The sequence below is a fragment of the Ambystoma mexicanum genome, chromosome 3q (assembly GCF_040938575.1).
Source record: "Ambystoma mexicanum isolate Mex_15411 chromosome 3q, UKY_AmexF1_1, whole genome shotgun sequence".
NCBI classification, from domain to species: Eukaryota; Metazoa; Chordata; class Amphibia; order Caudata; family Ambystomatidae; genus Ambystoma; species Ambystoma mexicanum.
In genome coordinates, this window is record NC_090926.1 from 997,581,626 (window position 1) to 997,605,837 (window position 24,212).

The window sequence follows — 24,212 nt, forward strand, 5'->3', positions numbered from 1 at the left end:
CAGTAATTGGACCCTTACCGTTGGTGCAAAGAGATTTGAGGATGACAAGACCCCAGGGTTACTGTACGACTGTTTCTTTAGGGCCTTGATTGAACGTTTCTTGGAAGAGCGCTTGGGGGTGTAACGAGGTGGAGATGGTTTGGTCTTAGCACAACTGGTTTTTAGGGGGGCATGAGTGACTACCAGTTTCATAGCGGAGTTGTTGAATAATTTTAGGAGGAAACACTTCAGAGGAATTCATAAAGTTCATACAATGTAACATATGCTGCCAAATCCATAGGTCTGCCGCGGTTATGGGGAAAAGTAAAGAAAGGTAAAATAAGTTATTTTATCCGAGAGGTGCAGTACTCTAAGCACAAAATGGACCCCAGAGGTGGCCCTCAAAAGTTAGGCCTGGGGTTCGAAAACCACTAGGAAGGGAGTGCTAGATGCAGTAACAAGAGGCCTATTCCAGTCAACGGCAAATCATGATGGGCGACTCCAAAACCACACTAGTCCTGCCTGTACTTGGTGTGACAATCCTCTGCTGTTCTGTCCGCTTACATTTGCCACATCCGATGGTACTTCTGGCTCTTATGGCTTGCGATCTTCTTTGCTCTACATCTCCAGCAACAAGCACCTCTCTGCTACCTTCTTGATGTCCAATACTGCTTTTTATGGCAATTCCACCAAAATTGAAGTTGGTTCTTCTTTTATCGGGTAATTCCTTTCAGTAATGTTACATTGTTCAGCTTGTAAGTGCCAGACTGGGGGATCAAACCATTGTTGCATGCATCTTATTTCTGATGTGAGCTTGCTGCCACTGACCTATCCTTCCGGCATTTAATGGTTTAACAATGATGATGATTTGTTGCAGCTGTTTGATCCTTTCTGCCGATCTTCTGGATGGAAAGAGCTGTACCTGGAAGGATCGAAGGAACGAACAGTGATTCACTGCTCCCTCAGAGAAGCCCAGAGAGAAAGGTGTGTGGCTCTTGGTACTTTTGCTCCTTGTGCTGTTTCCGAGGAGGAGGCTTTTTTTGCTTTTGCCCTCCACTGCGGAGGGAAGAGGGGGGCTTCCTTTTTGTGCTGTTTGGGGAATGAGGTCTGTCAATGGTAGATTTCCAATTGATACACCATGAAAAGTGACCTTTGTTTCCACACAAGGCAGTTATGCTATTGATTATTTTTGTGTTCCGCGTAAAGTCTGGAGTCAGGTGCTGGATTTTCATGTGGTAGAGGACTAGGTCAGTGATCACTTTCTCATTGTCCTAGAGTTTGCAATCCTCCTGGAAGCGCAAACCGTTGATGAATGTGGCCTTAGTGGATCGGGGCAAGAGAAGGCTGGAATGAGCTGCCAGCAACCATAATACATGTTTGCAAGATCTTTTATTTCAGAATGGTCAGGCGTTTATATTCTGCTAGAGGGGAGTAGTGATGTGAAAGCAAATGTGGTTCAATTCATGTCCCTTATATGTAAGGTTTCAGAGGTATTTACCATCAATGGTCATTCCAAAGGAAGGATTTTCACTGGTTCAATTCTGAATGTACCAAGGCCAAAGCAAGGTTGATGGCCACGATTAAGAACCCGGTGCGCTCTAGAAGTGACCTAATGTTGGCTAGGAAACTTTATTTTTTTTAAAAGTTGGAAAGATGGAGATTGAGAATGACTCATGGAATGATTTGTTGCTCGCTTCTGAAGGTAATCCTAAACTGTTCTTGGAAATAGTTAATCATGGTCCATTTTACAGTTATAAATCCCAACACTGAGATACTGTGGAATCGGACCATGCCTGGGTAGAGCACTATTCTTGTCTTTATGGGGTGCAACATTTGGCCCATGACATTGAACCCTCCCCCCTCTAGTTTGGACCTTTTTGTACTTGGAGATTCTGTGCTTTCACTTTGGATGAAGTGGTCCATGCGATAAGTGTTGAAAAGGCAAATGGGGCACCAGGTCCGGACAATATTCCAGCTGACCTTTTCTTGCACAAGATTAATAAATAGGCCCCAATTCTCACCTTTGGCTTTAAGGCTATTATTGCAGAGGATGTTGGACCCTCTTCTTGATCCAAAGTCTTGATACAACCATTCTTTCAAAAAGGACGTAGAGATCTCCGGGGATCATACAGGCCGATATTCCTTTTGGACTGGGTTTTCAAAATATGTGGTCCTTGCCAGGATGGAAACTTGGGTTATGAAAAGTTATATTTTATCGCCAATCCAGCTAGGTTTTGGGAATATCGGAGCAATCACTGAATCTGTACCAATTCTTGTACATTCACTGTATATCAAGGAAAGGATGTACCTATCTACCTGGCATTCATGGACCTGAGCATCACCTTTTGATAAGGTAACCGTTTAATGCTCAACCACATGAACTGTCCAGGGGAGATTGTGGCACTACTGACCAGGCTTCATCATTCCAACCAGGCCTGCGTTGTGGTAGAAACTAGCGTTGAACAGACTATTTTTCTATGGAGATGGGTGTTTGCCAGGGTTCTGTGCTGGTGCCCCTGTTTTTTAGTTTGTATATCGATGGTCTTTATGACCATTTGGTTAGCTCTACCCCAGATGTCCTGAGGCTGGGTGGGAGAGTGTTGCTGCTTACGCGGACAACACGGTTCTTGTCGTGTGTACCCCCGGGACACTCCAGAAATTATTTTTGGATTATATAACCTTTATGGATGACTTGGTCCTGTGCAGAAGTAGGCCGTCATTGTATTCATAAAAGGAGGCGACCTCCGAAATGTTCCCTCCCCCATGGCCAGCAAGGGTGTAATTCTTGCTATTGTCATGACAATCTCAGGGTTTCTTTTTCATTAAATTCTTCCCCGGTTGATCATATTACGAAGCAATCTGCAAAGTTTAGGCAAGCGCTGGAGGGGAGGGGGTGTGCGAGTGGGGGGGGTGTGACTAGGTCTTTAGCTTCGTTCAAAACTAAGCTTTGGTTCTAAAGATTTATAATGGTAAGGCAATTTCAGAGGCTAGGTATGGAATGGAAGGGACGTTTGGGGGTTCAGTAATATAGGTTCTCTGCAGACAATTGAGAATTACTTTTCTAAGTGTATTTTGGGTCTTCCCCGTACTGCATCTAATTTTGGTGTACATCTTGAACTTGATTTCATAACACCATGTTATCCCTTCAGCCTTTATTTCTTTGGTTCAGAGTGTAGTGCAAGACATCATTAAATACATCAATTCCAATGCTAGAATCCCATGGATGTCCAGCGTTTGAGTTGAGGAGCCTAAATGCTGACCAGTAGTTCCATTTTTCCAGAAACACTATTGTTAAGGTGTGGAGAGCATGTGCTAGAAATCGTAGAGGAGAGAATCCACTGAATTGCTTATTCCCTTTAATCGAAGACAGGTAATTTTATCAGGTCATGGTATTCAAAATTATCTTCTGTGGACTGAGCTCCCAAGCCATAGAATGTTGATTACTAGAACACGCTTTAACTGTCTCGCTTTTGGAGCCATTATGCTGGTTGGGAACATGAACCCTCCAAAAAAATCTTGTATTCCATCCAATGCTTCTTTGGAGGACCTAGCATGTTCTGAACTCTGCAACGACCATGAAACTGATTTTGCTGGAACTTGTTTTCACACAATACAGACCAGCCCTGTGTTGTTTGTTGGGGGCTGACACTCGAAGGGTGGGATGGATCTTGTTAACCTTTGTCTGCTGTGCCCTTGGTAAAAGAAAATCATTATGAATTGATGTTTCTATTTTAGTTGTATTTAGGTTTTATTGCGCTACTGTTATTATCTTTGTAATATTTTATGATTGTTGATCTAATCTGTACATGCTGTTTATGGATTATGTTTTCATGGAAATGTAATGATTTCCAAAATAAATAAATACTGAAATTTAAATATATGTTGGCGTTTCCACTTGATGGCTGTGCTTGCTGAGTTTGTTTGGCATCTATTATTGTGATGGCTAATATAACACTCCTTTCTTTTTCCCCTAAATAACAGATGTGCTCTGAATATACTGAAGAGCCGCTCAGCGCCTCAAATCTACCGTCCAAGCCTGTTGAAACCAAACATCGCAAAAGATCTGTTGGTTGTAAAATGGGGAAATGGTCACAGTACAAAAAGAGCTACAGGGGTGAATGGGAGAGTGATCCTGAATTAAGAGAATGGATTATGCCTGTGGATGGCGATAAAACAAAGGCATCTTGCAGGTTCTGCCATAGAGTGTTGCGTGCGCACTATCATGATCTAAAGGTGCATTCAGAAACAAAAAAACACCGTTCTCGCTGTGGACCTTCTGCGGCAACTATGGCATATTTTGCAGTGCCGACTGGTTTGATACCCAGCGTCCAAAAGAGGAGAGAAATGAGAATTGCAGCATTTGCAGCCTGTAATACATCTATCAATGCTATTGATGACCTGGGAGAAATCTTGAATGCCGAAGTTGGATTGTTCCGTATGCGCCGAAGGACATGTGCTGCCGTCATCAACTCTGTCTTGGGGCCGTATTTCAAAGAGCAACTGTTGGCTGATATTGACAAAGCACCGTACACATTGCATTTTGAGGAATTGACTGGTGCGTCCATGACCACACTTCTCTGTGTTTACATTAGGTACTTTAGTGCAAAATTTAAGCAGTTTGTTATTGATTACCTTGGCATGATTGAAGCGTCAAGTCCAAGTACAGATGACCTTGCACGATTACTTGGAGAATTTCTGAATGAAAACTGTCTTCGACATGAAAATATGATTGGAATTTCCACTGATGGGGCAACTGTGATGTGTAGTAAGGATCACTCTGTATTCACCATTTTAAAGAAACGGCAGCCCTTTTTACAACTGGTGAGCTGTGCCTGTCATTCACTTGATAACATTGTCATAAATGCAGGTCAGAGCCTCCCCAGCAACCTTGAATTTATGATCCGCGAAACCTACAACTACTTTGCGCACTCAGAGAATCGCCAGGCTGAATCGATGGAACTTTATCGGATTCTGGTTGGAGCGTCTCCATTGGAACTGACTTGCCTAAGGAAGACTTGTTGGATAGTGATGGCCGATTGGGTGGAACGGATATTAGAGCAATATGACGCATTGGAATCCTTTTTTTGCCAAACTTCCCATGTAGAAAACTGCTTTGTTGCACGATTGCTTCAAGAAATGTATGCTGACGAATCCAACTTTTTGTATCTCGCCTTTTTAAAACCCCTCTTACTGGAGATTAAGGCAGTCAACCAGGCTTTTCATCGTGAATCGTGGAATGCTGCTGACATGTGTCGTGACCTTCAGAGCCTGTACACCTCCACACTTCAAAGAGTTGTAAAACCAAGAGTTATGAGAAGCTTCAGTGAGGAAGAGTTGTTGACCTTAGATTTGCAGAGCCATGCAATCTATCTAACTGAAGAGGATACAGATCTTGGATTTACATTCCAGCAGAAGATAGAAGCAAGTAAACTTTCTATGGTTGCAAAACAGGAAATTGTCAGAAAGTGCTGCAACTTTGTGAAAATGCTTCTAAAGCAATCTCAAATGCAACTACGACATGCTAGAAATGTACAAGCGAAAACAGAGTTTTTAAGCCCAAAGAAAGTATTGGCACATCCAAAGCCTTCTGTGGCTGAGTGGCCAGGGACTTTTCTGGTGTACCCACTGGAGGTCCTAGAATCTCAGTGGAGAAACATGTCTTCATGTATATTTACAGAATTTGAAAGTGTGGAGCGCTTCTGGATTGAGGTTTTAGATTATACTGATACAACTGGAAACCACTGTTTTCAAGAACTGGCATTAGAAGCGATTCGGGTGTTGTTGACTTTTCCAGTCTCTAATTTACGCTTCCAGAGCAAGTTCTCTGAGCTTTCGTTCCTTAAAGCAGATTTACAAACTGGAATGGGGTTAACGCTTTTGTCAAACATGCTTCATGTTCGATATGGACTTCAGAGAATTGGGTTGTCTTCAGCATCCTTTGTGCCTGATCAGGAGCTGCTGAAGAGGTTTACCTGCAATATCTATGCAATCTAAATATTGGTACAACTCTTTTGGGACTGATTTATTGTATAAAAGTTAGACATGGTCTGTCATCTTTCATGATTCAGAACATTTTCCTCCAGTGTGTTATACACACTGTATGTGAATAATTCTTGCATTGCAATTCTGGCAGAAACATTTAATTGTTTTATACTGGAGAAGCATAACTTTCCTCTTTTCCTGTTCAGCAGTATAAAATTCACTGTTCTAAATACAGATTGTGTGCCGTGCACTTAGTTGTTAAGCTGCATATTAGAAATGCAGCAAAATATAGTTTTTGGAGATTGCTTAAACTAATTCATCAGTTGATTGTTTTGGTTAGTGTTTGGTTTTATTCGTAAAAGAAACGGGGCTACTGTTGAGGGGACAGGGCAAAGGAAATGAAGTTCAAGGTAATCAAAGTGGGTTATTGGTAGGCTTTATGAGATGAGAGCAGCATGGCTGAGGGGAAGGTGACTCGGGTAGTGGAACATAGTTTGGGTGGGCAGAGAAAACAAGTGCATAGCAGAATAGAGGTGAGGAGCATGGGTGTGGGAAACCCTTTAGAGTGGACTAGTGGAGGGAGGGCTGTAATTGGAGGGAGGGCTGGCTACGAGAGCGTTCTGGGTAGGAGGCTTGTGATTGAGGGGTAGATTTGGTAGTACTGAGGGGCAGGCATTGCAAACGAGGGTAATCTAGAAGGGAGGCAGAGTTGGTAATAGAGAGGTGGGGGGATCTAGTATATGCAGTGAGCAGGGAGAACAGTGGGTTTGGTATAACTTGAGAGAAGAAGAGCTAGCAGATGGCTGGTTGATGACCGAGCATGGCTAGATGCGTTCTTGAGCCGGATTAGTACTTGAGGAACTATGTCTAGAAGCAGAGTGGTTGCAGTGCTAGTGAGGGAGCAAGGGGTGGGGCATGGAGGGGCAACGGATTGCAAGGGTATTTGTGATTAAAATGACAGTAAGCAAGGCTAGCCATGGAAGGCAGGCATTGTTATAGGGAAGCAAATAGTACTGGAGGGGAGAAGGATTAGCCGTAATAGGAAGTAGCTAATAAAGGAGATGTTTTGTGACAGGCTTTGTAGTGAAAGGCAAAAGGGCTGGTAGCATACTCTGGTTTCTATTGGGCCAAGTTAAGTCATGGAAGGGGGCGATGTAGAGGGAAGAGTATGTAGTAACGGTGTGACCGTTTAGTGCTGTGTGAGCTGGGCTAGTAATTCAGTACGGATAGTAGTTGAAATTAGCTGTGCTGTTCATGGGGAATTAGCTGTGCTGTTCATGGGTTAGCTGGTATAGTAGTGAAAGCAATCTTGGGCGCACAGAGTTGGATTTAGTGAAAGGGAGTGTAGTTAGGTTTGGGTAGGTATTGTTCGTCATGGAGACTTTGGTGCACGTGGAGGAGTGAAGGGCTATAAAAGGACAGAAGAGGTTCAGTTGTATTGGAGCAGAAGTGCCAGAAGAGAAGTGCAAGTCTTGTACAAGATACCTATCCTAATGTCAGAGTGACAGATGGTGGCAGAGGGATACTGACCTGCTAGTGGATAGGAGCAGCTAGTATATGAAGTCGAGAAACCATATTGGAGGATAGAAGAGCTATTCCTTTGTGTTGGAAGAACACCTGGAGGGAGCAAGCCTAAAGATGCAAGAACTGGTATTGCAGGGCTAATACTATATGGCTAGCTTAATTGGGGAGATGTCCAGTATTAGAGGGGCATGGACTAGAGTTTTGGAGAGGGAGAGTGAAGTAGTGGGTGTGGCGGGAGAAACCCATGCTAGGTGAATGGATAATAGTGTGAGAGTATAAACAACAACTGAACCCTATCGATCTTCACATTAAAGATGGCAATGGCTAGAAAAAAAAGTGGAAAAAAGATTTATGAAATACCACTGGCCGAAGCTGTAACGTTCCCAAGAGGTATTTTGCTAACAATCTGCTCAACTCGAAGTGAGGCTCTATGGTTTCTGACCATATCCAGCATACCCACACCAAATATAGGCTGTGCTTGTCCTTTTAATTCCTTGCATACTTTAACAGCCTTACCTAGGTCGCCTGTCCGAACTCACTAGAACACTACAAGGATCTAAAACGCAGCTGCCAGAATAAAACAAAGGCCAGAAGATCACATTTGCATAACCATGCTCTGCTCCCAATGGAATGTTGAATGCATTTGATGTACTGTGCATCACTAATACCCAATCGTGGCAAGGATGTGGAGTTCATCCAAACTGAGAGCATGCTAACAAACCACTTGGGGAGAACCCAACATAAGAACGTTGGTATCTTATGCCATCGACACTTAAGCTCTTCCTATACCTTCCCAAATCTACATGATTGTGCTCAATGATCACCAAACCAAAGCCTACACATGCACCATGACTTAGAAAGGTTTTGCCCCCGACTAACCTAGCTCATACCTCCCACTGCAGCTGATCATTGAGCTACATGCAACCAGTGCTTCTGCATCTCACACCGGCAATGTCAAAATTAACCCACAACGCCCCTAATTCTGTCACTGGCATTCAGGCTACCCACCCTGAATCTAATGCCAATTATGTTAATTGCAGGCATTGTTTCGGGTGCACAAACTTAATTCTTTAAAAAAAAACTCGATGTCTAAATTGAAACACAGATGGGACTAATAAGTATATATGCCAAATCTGATTACGTAGAATATGGTCGCATGGTCGTACTTTCTTTTTTTATGTTTATAAATGCAAGTGTGCACACACCTAAGGCAGCTATACTTCATTTAATAAAGATTTCTAGGAGTACCTATATAATGGTTCCTCCAAGCAACCTTTAACATGTTGACATGCCAAATGGTGGCCAAATTGTGTTAAGGATGAGTAAAAGAATTTGGTGCAAAGAGGTTATGCAAGTAATCGGGTAATTGGTCCCTTGTCGCCATTCCAGTTATGCTGTTTATGGAGATCTGAAATGAATAAGCCTTCACCACAACATGCCAGGAGTAGCAACATGCTCCAAGACCCCAATGTAGAATCTGAAAATTCTCTTATTGAAGCCTATAATGCAAAATAAATATTTGAGAAGCCTAGATTGCTGCATGAGATGAAATACTCCTATAATTTTAATCTCAACCAGGAAGCAGACCACTCTAAATGGTAATTTTCTTGTCAAGGAGGTAATTTATGCCATTGGGTTCCATGTATATGCATATCTATAGAAGTTGGAAAGTCCATTTGCGCCAAGTTACAAATTCTGATCGCCACCTAGTGGCCATCGCTGGAAGTTCACCTTCAGTTCTGGCATTGTGGGTATGCGAATTAACCTTTGCCTCCAGGAAATTGTCTTTGTTTTAGAGGGCAGTGCTACTTTGTACATAGCTTAATCAACCCAAGACAGACATTTGCAGGGCTGCCAGGACAACTACATACCTGGTTTCACCCTTATTGGGTATCATCAGTGCAATATAGACCCGACAGCCTATGTCTATTGCCATTGTGAGAGTAAGGGGGTCATTATGGGTTTGGTGGTATCCCGCTGCTAAATCTGAATTCCAAACTGAATTACTATTACCGGCACCCAATCTGGCAGATTCCAAGTGCCAGTAAGGGTAGGTTTATCCCCTCTTCTATGAAGTCCCGTCGGACTCCATTGGGGGAAGGGGGGCGACTGCCGTTATTACTGGCACTGATAATACTGGCTTTTTTATTTATTTATTTTTGCTGGTGAGGTGCCTGCCTTGCCTCCAGCTCTGAGCAGGAGGTAAACCAGGTGACCTGCACTTCCAGAAACGTGCGAGTTAACATTAATACCGGCATGTTAATTCCAGACTGGCAAACTTCTAATGACCTCCTTAGTCTTTTTGAAGTTTCAGAAAACTCCTTTCACAATAACTTAACACTGGCAATGAAATTCCACGGTAATATTTTGAGCCAGCTGTCTGTGCATGCAAAATTGTACATTAACTGCTTCAAGGTTTAAAAATTGTTTACTTGCGTTTTTAACAGCTTTTAACCTGCGGTTTTCCCATAGGAAAAAAACATTATTGTCCCAATGTATCAAAATTGTCTGCTCCGATTTATTTTAATTTTATTTATTTTCACAATTTTTTGGCGTCTGTGCCTAGATTTAGTCTAAATTGGTGTACGTGGAAGAAAAATGAAACAACCAATTTTGAGATGTTCATGATTTGATTGTATCTATCTATGAAACGTGCAGAATGAATGCATCTTTTACACAAACTGTATGCAGTGTGTGAGTTTTACAGTTAGTACATTACATAATTAAAATCTGCTAAAAACTTAAATCCAAGGCAAGACCCTGCCATCTATGATGACCGTTTTAAGGTGATGGAATATATGTACACTTTTCACACACCGTACCACACCAAGAGGCGTAAATGTGTTGCAGTTCGTATATTTTGTAGTTTACATCTTACTACATCACCTGAAAAATGACCCAACTTTGTCAGTTTTAAATGTACATTACAAAGCAGTGTATGATTTTCACAGTTTACAGATTATGCAATTTACATCTTTTGAAAAGAGCTTAAGTTTTCAGGAGCTATAAACTACATACAAGTACTAATTTGAGAAGTTGCACACGTCTCTCATTATTAAAAATGTGTGTTAAATTTGACTTCAATAGGAGCTTTCATACATATAGGAGGTATACAATGCATTCTTGGAGGAAATTTACATTTTATATACAAATCCGATATATATATATATATGTGGGAAATGAGCAACTCTTATATATGCACTAACTAACTGTCGGTTGTTGGGAGATGTGATTTCATATATGTACAAACTGAAGTGCTATACACCTGCATGAAACATATGAAAGTGCAATCTGATTTGTGTAAGTTTTCATGCATATAAATGGCATTTAGGACATTATATGGCTTTATACCAAAAATCTACAACACGCACACATACACTTATGACAGATACATCAAATGCTGTTATGCAACATGTTTATGCACACACTTATACTAAGGGCTCTTAAAACACATGCTGGTATTCTGACAAACACAAAATCAATCACGTAACTGTAAAAAAAAAAGTTGACATTATTTGATACATTTCATTTTTAAACAAAAGTTAAGGTTAAATCAACCACCTAGTCTGTAAACATCAGAAATAATAACATTAAGGTAACCACATGATAAACTTTATTATATTAAAATCAAATATCATAGTCAGCTTAACCCACCCACACACTCCTGCTCCTAGTGCAAAGCCGCCCTTCAGGCTCTCCTGGAGACCCATGCCAGCCCACACTTCTCAAACACATACTACCTTCAACCGCCGCAGCCATCATTGCTGTCATGATCTCTGCTTCCAAAAGGTCAGGACTTACCCAACTCCCTTGGAAGCAGACCCATAACCCAGGTCCCGAGTGCCAATCAGTCCCAATTGGGACCTTTTGGACCCTGTCCTGGCACCAATGGCACCAGGCTCATAAATATGCCCAGTCCCAGCGCTGGAAGCACCAGGCTCATAATGCTTGGGTGGACTTACCTGCAGCAGACCATGCTGCTTACTTACCTGCCAGTTGAGCCTCTGATCCTCTTCTGTTTGGGACTACTTTTCCTGTTGGGTGGGGCAGGAGCCACTCCCTAGGTTCAGAACACTGGAACTCTTCTGGAAAGCAGGAACTCTTTTCTTATCTAGGCGAGGCTGTGGAAGGAGACACCTAAGCACTACAGGAGGCTATTTAAACCACACCCGATGGATGAATCTTGCTTTGCGTTATTCTGCATCCTCTGCAGCAGAACGCTCATCGTGTCTTCTGCATCTGATCCTGGGCCTAAGGGAAAAAGGCTTACCATCCTGAATCCAGTCTTCAGCAACACCTATAAAGACAAGAAAGGACAGGTTAGCACTACGGTCTTCAGTGACAGCGCATCTCTTACCTGGTCCATCGGCTGTCACCAACGCCTCGCGCTGCATTCCGGTATCTGAAAGACAAAGGCTTACCTACTCTTCGCGTGCTCCGGAGGTCTTCGCACTGCATTCCGGCATCTGAAAGACAAAAGCTTACCAACTCTTCGCATGCTCCGGAGGCCTTCGGCGCTGCATCCCGCATCTGAAAGACAAAAGAAGGTGCGTTTAAAGACATTGGGTAACTTTAATACTCACGTACCATTACTCCTTCCCACGCCGAACCCAGTGGGTATTCCAGCACCCTTCAGCAGCTCCGAACTTGTACCTGCAAGATAAAATGACAGTGCGTATCGTGAAGCAGGCAACAAGCGCTTACTTACGTGCTTCCAGGCGCTTCTATTCCTCACACAGGTTCCATCCTCAACTCACTTCGGCCCGTCATCCGCCATCGCCGGAACCCTGCAAAACAAGTGACATAATTACAAAAGACTTTTAAAGACATTTGAAATACTCGGAACTTACCGTTCGTGCAGTAAACGACGGACAGCAGTCCTCTGAAGTCAAGAGGCCTGCACCCTTATCCAGTGAAGAAACTGGTTACGGCACCCTGCCCCGAGGCAGATGGAGAGCACGGCGTTCACTTACCTAAGGTGAGAGCGTTAACCTGTGGGGTTCTCCAGGAGAAGAGAAAGGGAAGAAGAGAGAGACACCCAATAACCCAGTTCATTAATCCCATATTTTCTATCTGCAGACATCTTACTCTTCGAGTCAGACATACAGTGCACAGAGGTCCAGCCCAAAGAGCCAACCGTGTGTTACACATCACCTTTGAAGATACGGTACTCGCCCAGTCAAGACCGGCGCCTCTGCGGGAATCAGGTGAGCATTACAGAACGCAAAGCCTACCGCAAAACTCCCGCCCAGACGCTATGGAAACCTCGGATACCGACCAGCTAGCCCAGTTACTTGGGGAACTAAGAGCAGAAGTGCATGCAGCCCGTCAGGAAACGAACGCTCTAAGAAGGGAACTGATTATTTCCAAGGAGCGAACAGACGATCTCGCTAGACAATTGCTACAGTCACAAGCCGGACAGACCCTGTTACCCGCATCAGGGGCAAATCTTCCTTCAACATCCTCTATGAATCCAGTGCAGATCAACCTACCTGGGAATGTACCTCTGGCTCCGCCCGAACGATTTTCTGGTGACTCAAAGAGGTTTGCAGTATTTATTAATCAGTGCCGGTTGCATTTCTTATGCCGGCCAGCAGCCTTGCCAACTGATCAAGCTAAAGTAGCTTTCGTACCTTAGTGGCAATGCGGCAGACTGGTCGATCCCTCTAGTTAATCAAGTTGATCCGGTTCTCCATGATTTTCAAGCTTTTCAGCTCAGTATGGAAAAACTGTTCGCAAGACATTCACAGGGGCAGGCCTTGGACAATGAGCTTCTTTCGTTGCGACAGGGTAATCAAGACCTTTTGGCTTATATTGCGTCTTTCAACAGACTGATAGTGGAAACTCAATGGCCTGAGGACAAAGGATTACGCTGTTTTATAGAGGTCTACGTGGAGAGCTCAAAGATGTGTTAGCCCAAGCAGTGAATCCCCCGCAAGACTGTTCGGACTATATAGACTTAGTCGTTCAAATAGATCACAGACTGCAGAACAGGAAGGCAGATCGTTCCAAGTTTGATGCTCGAGTATTTTCCAAACCACCAACTCCTTCCAAAGGAGTAGACTCCGGAGAACCCATGCAAATAAGGGGCCTGAAAGGACCACTAACACAAAAGGAGCGGGAAAGGAGAAAACAGTTGCAATTATGCCTCTATTGCGGAAACTCAGGGCACTTTCTTCGAGAGTGTCCGGTGAAACCAGCCAAGAAGGCAGTAGGAGCTGCAGTTACCAAGGTCACAAACTCTGAGCAGGGAAACGACCTCGCCCGACAAGAATGTAGGTCCTCTTGCCGAGCGTTAAAACCAGTTCCGTGACCTCGCATTTCGTGATACCTATGGTCCTCATTAGTCCTGATCATCCGGATCGATTACATGCGATTGAAGCTTACGTCGACAGCGGTGCCATCGGCAATTATGTGGATCATGAAATGGTTTTGAGGATGAATCTAACTCTTTGTCCCAAGGCTGTAAAGGACGTCATTACTACGGTGGATGGTACGGAGATAGCCTCCGGACCAGTAACGCATACCACTCAAGAAGTGACGCTAGTAAGTCAAGATGGACACCATGAGAAGATCGTGTTCGATGTGATCAAGGCCCCTCAGTTCCAGATTATTCTAGGAATACCTTGGTTAGAGAAACACAATCCTAAGATCGATTGGCGAGCAAGAACGGTTCAGTTTCCAGAATGTGTCTCTACTTGTCACCCTCCACCTGGTGTTGCACTGGCAGCAATTTCTTCGGAGACTCCCCAGTTACCTACCTAGAATTCCAAGATGTTTTCCGGAAGGATCAGGCTAACTCTCTACCTCCTCATAGGTCTTATGACTGCCAGATAGACCTGATACCTGGATCTACTCCTCCTTGTAGTAGAATCTATGCCCTCACCGAGCCTGAGAACCTTCACCTCCGACAATACCTGGATCAATACCTAGCAAATGGGTTTATTCGTCCTTCCAAGTCCCCTGCTTCTTCAGCTTTGTTCTTCGTTCCAAAAAAAGGAGACCTTAGAACTTGTATAGATTATCGCGCCCTGAACCAGATCACCGTTAAGAATAGATATCCGTTACCTTTGATCCCTGAACTCCTGGACCAAGTCAGAAAAGCATGCATATATACAAAGCTGGATCTTAGAGGAGCCTACCACTTGGTACGAGTAAAAGAGGGCGATGAATGGAAGACGGCCCTCCGCACCAAGTATGGGCTATTTGAATATCAGGTCATGCCCTTCGGACTTTGCAATGTCCCGGCCGCCTTTCAATATTTTATGAACGATGTCCTCAAAGAGCTCATAGATGTGTGTGTTGTTGTTTACATTGACGACATCCTCGTTTATTCTTCATCGGAATCTGAACATCGGAAACACGTGAAAATGGTCCTCGAGAGATTGCGTCAACACAAACTTTTCGCTAAGTTGGAAAAATGTGTTTTCAACGTAACTGAAGTTGAATTCTTGGGATTCATATCACCTAGCGGAGTGCGTATGGATTCAAAGAAGATCGATGCAATTCTCAAATGGCCATCACCATCCTCCGTAAAAGGTGTTCAAAGCATGTTAGGCTTCGCTAACGTTTACCGCAGGTTTATCCCCGAATTCTCCCGAATAGTCCAGCCCATCATCGCCTTGTTAAAGAAAAACAAACGTTTTGAATGGTCTACCGAGGCGGAACAAGCTTTCCAGAATTTGAAGACTAAATTTATCTCTGCACCAATTTTAAAACACCCTCGCCCCGAACTCCCCTACATCGTTGAAACTGATGCTTCGAGCCTTGCCATGGGGGAAGTTCTATCACAAAAGGACTCAGTAACCAATCAGTTGCATCCCGTGGCATTTTGGTCCCGCAAATTCTCGCCTCCTGAAATCAATTACACGATTACTGATAAGGAACTTCTGGCTATCAAGTCTGCCTTTAAGGCTTGGCGGCATTATCTTCTGGGGGCTCGACACACCGTTACTGTGATTACGGATCACCTAAACCTGCAATATTTGAAAACCGCAAAAGCCCAACCCTCTAGACAACTCCGTTGGGCACTATTCTTTGCCGAGTTTGACTTCATAATTACCTATCGACCTGGTACAAAAAACGGTAAAGCTGATGCCCTTTCTCGGATGGGAGTGGAAGAACACTTGATCAACCCTAAACCTGTACCTATCATTCCCGAACAAAGAATTCTGGGTGTAATCGCCACACAATCCATAGAGGAAGTTAAGGATAAAGCCAGGCAACTTGTAACTCCAGCAGACCTACAGAATTGGCATCTGCAGGGAAAGGACTTTGCAGTGAAGGACTACTTATTGTATTTCCAAGAACGATTATACCTGCCCAGCACAGATTTACAGAAAAAGGTAATTTCTTGTTATCACGATTCTTTAATGGAAGGACATCCCGGTATGGCCAAAACCTCAGAAAAGATCAAGCGCTACTTCTGGTGGCCGTCTTGGAAAAAAGATATCAGAGACTTTATAATGTCCTGTGGAGTATGCGCCCAAAACAAGAGTCAAAAGGAAAAACCAGCCGGCCTCTTACGCCCTATTGACATCCCACCTCGCCCTTGGCATACGCTTTCTATGGACTTCATCACCGATCTACCTCCATGCTCCGGATACAATACGATCCTAGTAATCGTGGACTTATTCTCCAAGATGGCGCATTTCATTCCACTCAAAGGCTTGCCAACAGCAGCAACTCTGGCCCGAGAATTTCTCAAACATCGTCCGACTGCACGGTTTTCCTTCAGTTCTAATTTCGGATCGAGGTAGTCAATTTATTTCTCATTTTTGGCGAAGTTGCTGTCGGTCGGCTCAAATTGATGTGAGACTATCGACCAGTCACCACCCTCAGACCGACGGACAAACCGAGAGGACCAATCAAACTCTGGAACAGTATTTACGCTGCATGCTGCAACAAACTGAAAAAACATGGAAAGATATCCTTTGGATAGCCGAATATGCCTACAATAACTCTGTCCACTCGGGAACTGGGAAAACCCCGTTTTTTATTTTATACGGCAGTCACCCTCGAACCTCGGAGTTGGATCCACTCCAAGATCTTGGAACACCAGCAGTAGACTACCTGCATTCTACAATCACCCAAGCCTTTAAGGAAGCCGTTTCTCACCTTCAAAGGGCTAAGGAACAATACAAGAAAGGAGCAGACCAACATCGGAAGGAAGCCCCCCAATATGAAGTAGGAGATCAAGTCTGGTTATCCACCAAATATCTACCTCTAAAAGGACCACGCACATTCAACCCAAGATACCTTGGTCCCTATTCCATCACTACCATAGTAAACCCAGTAGCGGTCAAGTTGGACTTGCCCCCTCACATGAAGATACATCCGGTCTTCCACGTCTCTCTATTAAAACCCGTGCAACCTCAAACCCGACTAACTAAATCTCCAAAACCTAGCCTAGTCGATGGAGAACTCGAGTTTGAAGTCAAAAGCATTCTGGACTCCAAGATCTCCAAATCTAAACTATTTTACCTAATTGACTGGAAAGGCTACGGCCCCCAAGAAAGATCCTGGGAACCTGCAGAATATGTCCACGCTCCTCGTCTAATCAAAAGATTTCACCGAACATTTCCTGACAAGCCAAAACCCCCGGAGAAGCCCGGTTTGGGAGGGGCCTTGAGGGGGGGTGCTGTCATGATCTCTGCTTCCAAAAGGTCAGGACTTACCCAACTCCCTTGGAAGCAGACCCATAACCCAGGTTCCGAGTGCCAATCAGTCCCAATTGGGACCTTTTGGACCCTGTCCTGGCGCCAGTGGCACCAGGCTCATAAATATGCCCAGTCCCAGCGCTGGAAGCGCCGGGCTCATAATGCTTGGGTGGACTTACCTGCAGCAGACCATGCTGCTTACTTACCTGCCAGTTGAGCCTCTGATCCTCTTCTGTTTGGGACTAATTTTCCTGTTGGGTGGGCAGGAGCCACTCCCTAGGTTCAGATCACTGGAACTCTTCTGGAAAGCAGGAACTCTTTTCTTATCTAGGCGAGGCTGTGGAAGGAGACACCTAAGCACTACAGGAGGCTATTTAAACCACACCCGATGGATGAATCTTGCTTTGCGTTATTCTGCATCCTCTGCAGCAGAACGCTCATCGTGTCTTCTGCATCTGATCCTGGGCCTAAGGGAAAAAGGCTTACCATCCTGAATCCAGTCTTCAGCAACACCTATAAAGACAAGAAAGCACAGGTTAGCACTAAGGTCTTCAGTAACAGCTCATCTCTTACCTGGTCCATCGGCTGTCACCAACACCTCGCGCTGCATTCCGGCATCTGAAAGACAAAAGCTTACCAACTCTTCGCACGCTCCGGAGGCCTTCGGCGCTGCATCCCGCATCTGAAAGACAAAAGAAGGTGCGTTTAAAGACATTGGGTAACTTTAACACTCACGTGCCATTACTCCTTCCCATGCCGAACCCAGTGGGTATTCCAGCACCCTTCAGCAGCTCCGAACTTGTACCTGCAAGATAAAAGGACAGTTAGTGCGCATCGTGAAGCAGGCAACAAGCGCTTACTTACGTGCTTCCAGGCGCTTCTATTCCTCACACGGGTTCCATCCTCAACTCACTTCGGCCCGTCATCCGCCATCGCCGGAACCCTGCAAAACAAGAGACATCATTACAAAAGACTTTAAAGACATTTGAAATACTCGGAACTTACCGTTCGTGCAGTAAACGACGGACAGCAGTCCTCTGAAGTCAAGAGGCCTGTACCCTTATCCAGTGAAGAAACTGGTTACGGCACCCTGCCCCGAGGCAGATGGAGAGCACGGCGTTCACTTACCTAAGGTGAGAGCGTTAACCTGTGGGGTTCTACAGGAGAAGAGAAAGGGAAGAAGAGCGAGACACCTAATAACCCAGTTCATTAATCCCATATTTTCTATCTGCAGACATCTTACTCTTCGAGTCAGACATACAGTGCACAGAGGTCCAGCCCAACGAGCCAACCGTGTGTTACACATCACCTTTGAAGATACGGTACTCGCCCAGTCAAGACCGGCGCCTCTGCGGGAATCAGGTGAGCGTTACAATTGCATGGTCAATCTTCCCAAAAGCCTTCAAAACCTCTTATATCAAACCCATCCTCAAAAAAACACTTGCTCGACCCACTCATCCTCCGAGAACTACCTGCCCATTTCTGTCACCTGCTTCATTGCCAAACTCCTGGACTGCACATCATATAAACAGCTCTGCCTCTTCACAGATGCCATCCTTCTTGACCCAGCCCAATCAGGCTTTTGACCCCTCTGAGAAACTGAGTCCTCCCTGGTGTTAATTTGTGATGACTTAAAAAACGCGGATGCGGAAGGATGTGCAAGGCTCATTCTTTTTGACCACCTTCGATAACATTGACCACACCATACTCGTTTGCAAATTGTGCTCCTCCCCCTTTCACCTCAAATCTCTTACCCAGTTCTGAAAGGGATCCCGAAGGGAGCGTCCCTGTCTCCCCTCCTCTTCAATATCTACCTCAGCCCTCGCCCTGCACTCAACTGATCCCATAACCTCATCTGTTCCAACTATGCAGATGACACTTGGATCATCCAGTCCCGAAATCGCCAGGTAATGCCCGTCTGGATCTCGCATCCTGCCTTTCTGATATTGACCACTGAATGACAACCAACTGCCTCCTCCTCAACCCAGGCAAAACAGAAATCCTAGTATGCAGCAAAACTGCTCTCCTCCCCCAATCCATCCCCTGGCCTAACTCGCTAGGTCCCCAACTGCCCCCAACTGACGCTTCTGAAAAACCTTGGTTGCACGCTGGACTAAATCCTCGCCCAACACATCCACTCCATATCCAGAACCTGCTTCTTCCACCTACACATCCTCGGGTGAATCTTCCCATACCTCAGCTACCCACACCGAATCGGTCATCCTCTCCCGCTTAGACTATGCACACCAACTTTCTAGCACATGAAACTCCAAAGAGTGCAAAACGCTGCTGCCCATCTCCTCATTGGCCTCTCACCTAGAGTACATATTAGCCCTGCAATCTGGCTCCCTATTGCTGGACATTCTACCTTTTTAAAGCCATGTGCATCACTCACCTTCTCTCCACAACTCCGGACCCAAATTCCTCCAGGATAAACTCATACTCTAGTAACCCACCAGGAACCTCCGATCTGGCACTGCTCTCCTCCTCGTTATCCCTCATTACAGCTCCACCAGAATGGGAGGATCCTCTTTCTCCATCCAAGCTTCTACCATCTGGAAATCTCGCCTTCTCCACATACGCTTTTTTGACAACCACATTGCATTCAGAAAGCCCCTCCAAAACGTGGCTGTTCCCAACCAGTACCTGAATTTCCCCCCACCCGTCCTCATTCCCATGATATTTCCTCGCACCTAAGCACCAACCCCAGAGTCAGTGAAACATCAACAAGACATGTTGCACCGGATGCCAGCTGTTGTCGCGGAAGCCCGCCCTGCTAAACTCCACCCCAGTCCACTCCTTGCACACGTTCTCAGATCAGTACTCCGGGCCTCCTTCCACTCTGACTGGTGCTCTCGTTTTTGGGGTGGGAAATGTTTAATAGCTCATAAGTGAACCAGACATATGCACCTAAAGCCCTTTTAGGACAGACTGTTGGTTGCACCACCAAGATGATGTGTTGGGAGTACCCACTTCTGTGCTTGAATTTGGCAGGATGACTTGCCACTGCCTGCCTTGGTGCTGGACCTGATAATTTGATATTTGTCCGACTACACTACTCGCAACGACAAGCCATTGGGCTAGGCCGGGATATTGACACTGCAACTGTAGAATAACACATGCAGGTTAACACATATGGTTTACTTGGAGCATTTGGCCTACAAGGTTCAGCTCACCCATGACGCTCCAAGATATTGGTTAATATCCCCATTGCACAATACTGCTTAAGGTTAACCATTGAAACACACAGTGGTTGGCTATCCTTTTGTATTGTGATTATTGGACTACCTTGGTTAACATTTGTAGAACATTGAAGACCTGTAGTAGCTAGTTCTATTTGTTGTATCTATTGCAATCAGAGAATCTCTTTAGTCTGTTCTTTCTGTGGTAGCATGTTTGCCCAACCTAGATGATGCTCTAGGACAACCAGTCTATTGCCCTGGCAGACCTAAGGGTAGCCTGCCGATAGTGCCAGTAAATCTGACAATGACCTCGAAGATGAGCTCTATCCGTGTTTATGGTATGTATAAACGCACTACTTTAGTGGACACCTGCCGCAGGCACGGCTTTCTTCCAGTGCACTCGAACTATGACAAATTCGGTCTAGCTAGTCCCAACCTTTGCACTTAAACACCAAAATTACTGCAACACCTCTGCCATTGAAATACAGTGACAGCCTATGACAAGTTCAGCTGAGTACAGTCTCCTACACTAGTGCTCTGTCGTGACCACCTTCAGCACCTGCCCACATGCCTGACCTCTTGGGCTGCTTACTGGAGCTTTACCAGCCCTAAGTCCTAATCTCGGCCAAATGCACACATGCATCGTTAATCTCCTCTTAGAAATGTTCCCATGCCTGGTCGTTCCCTGAGGGCGTTCTACCACAAAGCGCTTTGAGCCATACAAATGGGAAAAGACACTATATAAATGACTACTACTGTACAATACACACACTTAAAAAGCATCCAATTTTGGCATAAAATTCCAACAAATGTGCAAATAAAACACAATTAATTGTATAAAATGCAAGATCATTCAAAAGTTCATTAAATGTAAATCTATAATGTTAAATGCAGCCCTACAGATGGGATTGTACAATTACTGCACCGTTTTTACTCAGTGCCCCTCCCTTTCTTATTTCTACTCCTTTTCACACCATATATGTGGGGGGAGTGTATAGTATACAATGAATATAGGGGGGCTCTATGGGGTCTCCCCAGCATGTGTTTATATAGGGTGAAAGAGGGTGGGGTGTAGAAATAAAAGTCAACATCTTGGAGGGTTACAGTAAAAACAGCGCAGTAAGCACATAGATCCCTACAGATAAGGGGTGTATCCGTCCCTTTTACTTGATTTAAAAAAAGGCAAATAATCCCAAAAAATAAAATGGGGAGTAAAACTGACCCCAGCAAAAAAACAGGACACAGCACACTCCTAGGAATTTGTGCCCCTGCTCTCACCCACACAACTAGCTGCATGGAGATAATTGGACCAGTTGTGTGCAGTAGCACCTGGAGTGTTCCAAGTGCTGGATTAGATTACCACAATATCTGATCTCAGGCCCAAATAACCAGACAGACTCAAAGAATATGGCAAAATGCTGCTTTATTATCAGTTCAATAAAGAAGGGAAGCATGGCGAGCATAACAAATCACTGCTCACACACACTGAGCATTTCCCTTGCACAAAAGGCTTTATACCTCAATGTACGTCCACTATGACATAATCCTATGCGGTAAAACCTATTGGACGGAGGGATTGGTTAATGGAACATATATACCTATAATTCATTTAGGTGTTAGTAACATCATTGGCTGCCTCTTATCTGGTAGGCATGCCTTGAACTATCTGTAACCATAATATTTGTATAACAGAGATAATAACAGAAATAGGAGCAGTGGATTGGCTTCTGCAACAATGTATAGTCCATCATTACATAGGTCTTCCTGATTGGTTGGCAGTTCACCCAACCTTGTACAATCGGCTCGTTAGCAGCACGTAAGCAAAATGAAACCGAGGTGCAGGGAACAACGTCATCAGTTGGGCCCTAAGCCATGGCTGCTTCTTTGTAGTTGAACTTGCTGACGGTTCTCTTCCTCAGACCTTTAATGGGAGAGAAGGTACATTTCTACCTTCGTCTGGAGTTTTGTGAATAGGCCTTGTTTTCTGGTCTTGCCCCACGTGTGAGGAGACAATGATTTTGTCCATCTTGTCCTCCTATTTTGTGCTATTTGATTCAATTATACTGGGTGTTATTACTATCCTCTGCCTCTGGAGATTTTGTTGCTCCGTCTTGCATGTGCTTTCTGCACCCTTAATTGTACAATAGTTGGCACTCGCAAATGTTCACTCCTTTACTTAATCTAAGAGAAATATGTCCTACGTACATGGCTTATCTTCAACTCCTTTCGTGCCTTGTAGTTGCTTCTTACTGAGACATCCTTGATCCTGAGCCAAACAAATATTCTTTGTTCATGCACAAGTTTGGATTCAGTGCTTATCAGCTCTGCAGCCTTGGTCTTTCTTCTTGAGACTTCTTGTTTACTATTGTACGAAACCGACATCCATTTTCTCACAATGGCTGCTTTACTCTCGTTCCATTTCTTACGTTTATCGAGCTGCTATGTGTCTCATTTACCTTGCATTTCTGCATCTATACGTCTACTGCATCTCTTCTCACTTATTCTCTCTGCATATATGATTTCTTCGTACTCACATGTTCGTCTACTTTGTCACTTCAGTCCCATCTTCATTCCTTAAGTATTCCTAGATCATTTCAGTGAGTCTTCTTCTCTTCCCTTCATGGCGTCACTTTACACCTTTCAGACTTTAGTTATGGTTCTGTGTCCAGTGGTAATAGAAACAGAAAAATAGGTTGGGAGGCACTAGCTGTTAAAATATTAACTGTCCAGTAATTGGAAATATCAGTGGTTTTAACAACAGTTCAAAATCGTATTTCAGGTGCAAAGGGGCGGATGTCACAAAGGGGCGGATGTCACGAGAACAAGAAAGAACAAACCCATATGTTGCCACACGGTAGTCCTCATATGCACTCCTACAGGGACAAGTAGTCCCAGGTCAGGTTTGATGGTCTACAATCCTGATAACCCAAACCGCAGGGTATAGACAGGAGTATGGACATCAATGTAAACTCAATAGAATTCAATCAGCTAAAGATTCAATGTTTAAATTAACTTGAGAGTATAGTATCATATAAATTATGTAGAGGAAATATCAATTTTGTTTTCTTAAATCCGTTTAAGTATTAATATTATTTTATGTATGTGGAGTATATTCATTATGCTTTGAAAATATTAAATTTTGAACACGTGTCATGTCACGCGGGAGACTGGGGTCTGCCGCTCCCATTTCCTCCTGGCGAGTCTACCCGCGCGTTCGCGTCTGGGGACTCGCCGGGAGGGGAGCGACTGGTTACGGGGCCGGCGGCCTTCGGCGCATGCGCGGGAGACCTCTGTCTCGGTTCCGCGCATGCGCCGTGGACTGGGCTCGCCTCCTTGGAAGGGCTTGCCTTCCAGGCCTCGTTGTGGGTTCGCCGACGCCCGGAAACGGAACGGCTTGCGTTCCAGGCCTCTCGGGCGCCGTCGGCCCATAAAAGAGGCCGCGAGTCGAAGCGGGTCGCGTCTCAACGCGGTTCGCTTCGCTCGCCTCGTTGTTCCTGCCTCCAGCACTTACCTGGGTCCTGTCCTGGGCCAGCCTGCCTCCAGCCCTTACCTGGGTCCTGTCCTGGGCCAGCCTGCCTCCAGCCCTTACCTGGGTCCTGTCCTGGGCCAGCCTGCCTCCAGCCCTTACCTGGGTCCTGTCCTGGGCCAGCCTGCCTCCAGCTCTTACCTGGGTCCTGTCCTGGGCCAGCCTGCCACCAGCACTTACCTGGGTCCTGTCCTGGGCCAGTCTGCCACCAGCCTTTACCTGGGTCCTGTCCTGGGCCAGCCTTCCACCAGCCCTTACCTGAGCCCTGTCCTGGGTCATCTACCACCAACTGTGTATCTGGGTCATACCCTATGCTAGCCTGCACTCTCCTGTTCCATCCTGGGCACGTTTAGACAGTTG

At 44.9% G+C, this 24,212-nt stretch overlaps 1 protein-coding gene across 2 annotated transcripts in view; it reads left to right on the forward strand.

Moving 5' to 3' along the window:
* Positions 1–6,195, forward strand: part of LOC138583166 (uncharacterized) — a 103,498-nt gene extending 97,303 nt beyond the window's left edge. The window contains exons 2-3 of one of the 2 annotated variants that reach the window (XM_069655153.1): positions 857–963; positions 3,961–6,195. In XM_069655153.1, coding sequence (XP_069511254.1) covers positions 886–963; positions 3,961–5,973 — 2,091 coding nt within the window. In that variant the 5' untranslated portion in view covers positions 857–885 and the 3' untranslated portion in view covers positions 5,974–6,195. The remainder of the gene's footprint in view (positions 1–856; positions 964–3,960) is intronic. The other variant, XM_069655154.1, reaches the window with a different exon arrangement.
* The last annotated feature ends 18,017 nt before the right edge of the window (positions 6,196–24,212 follow it).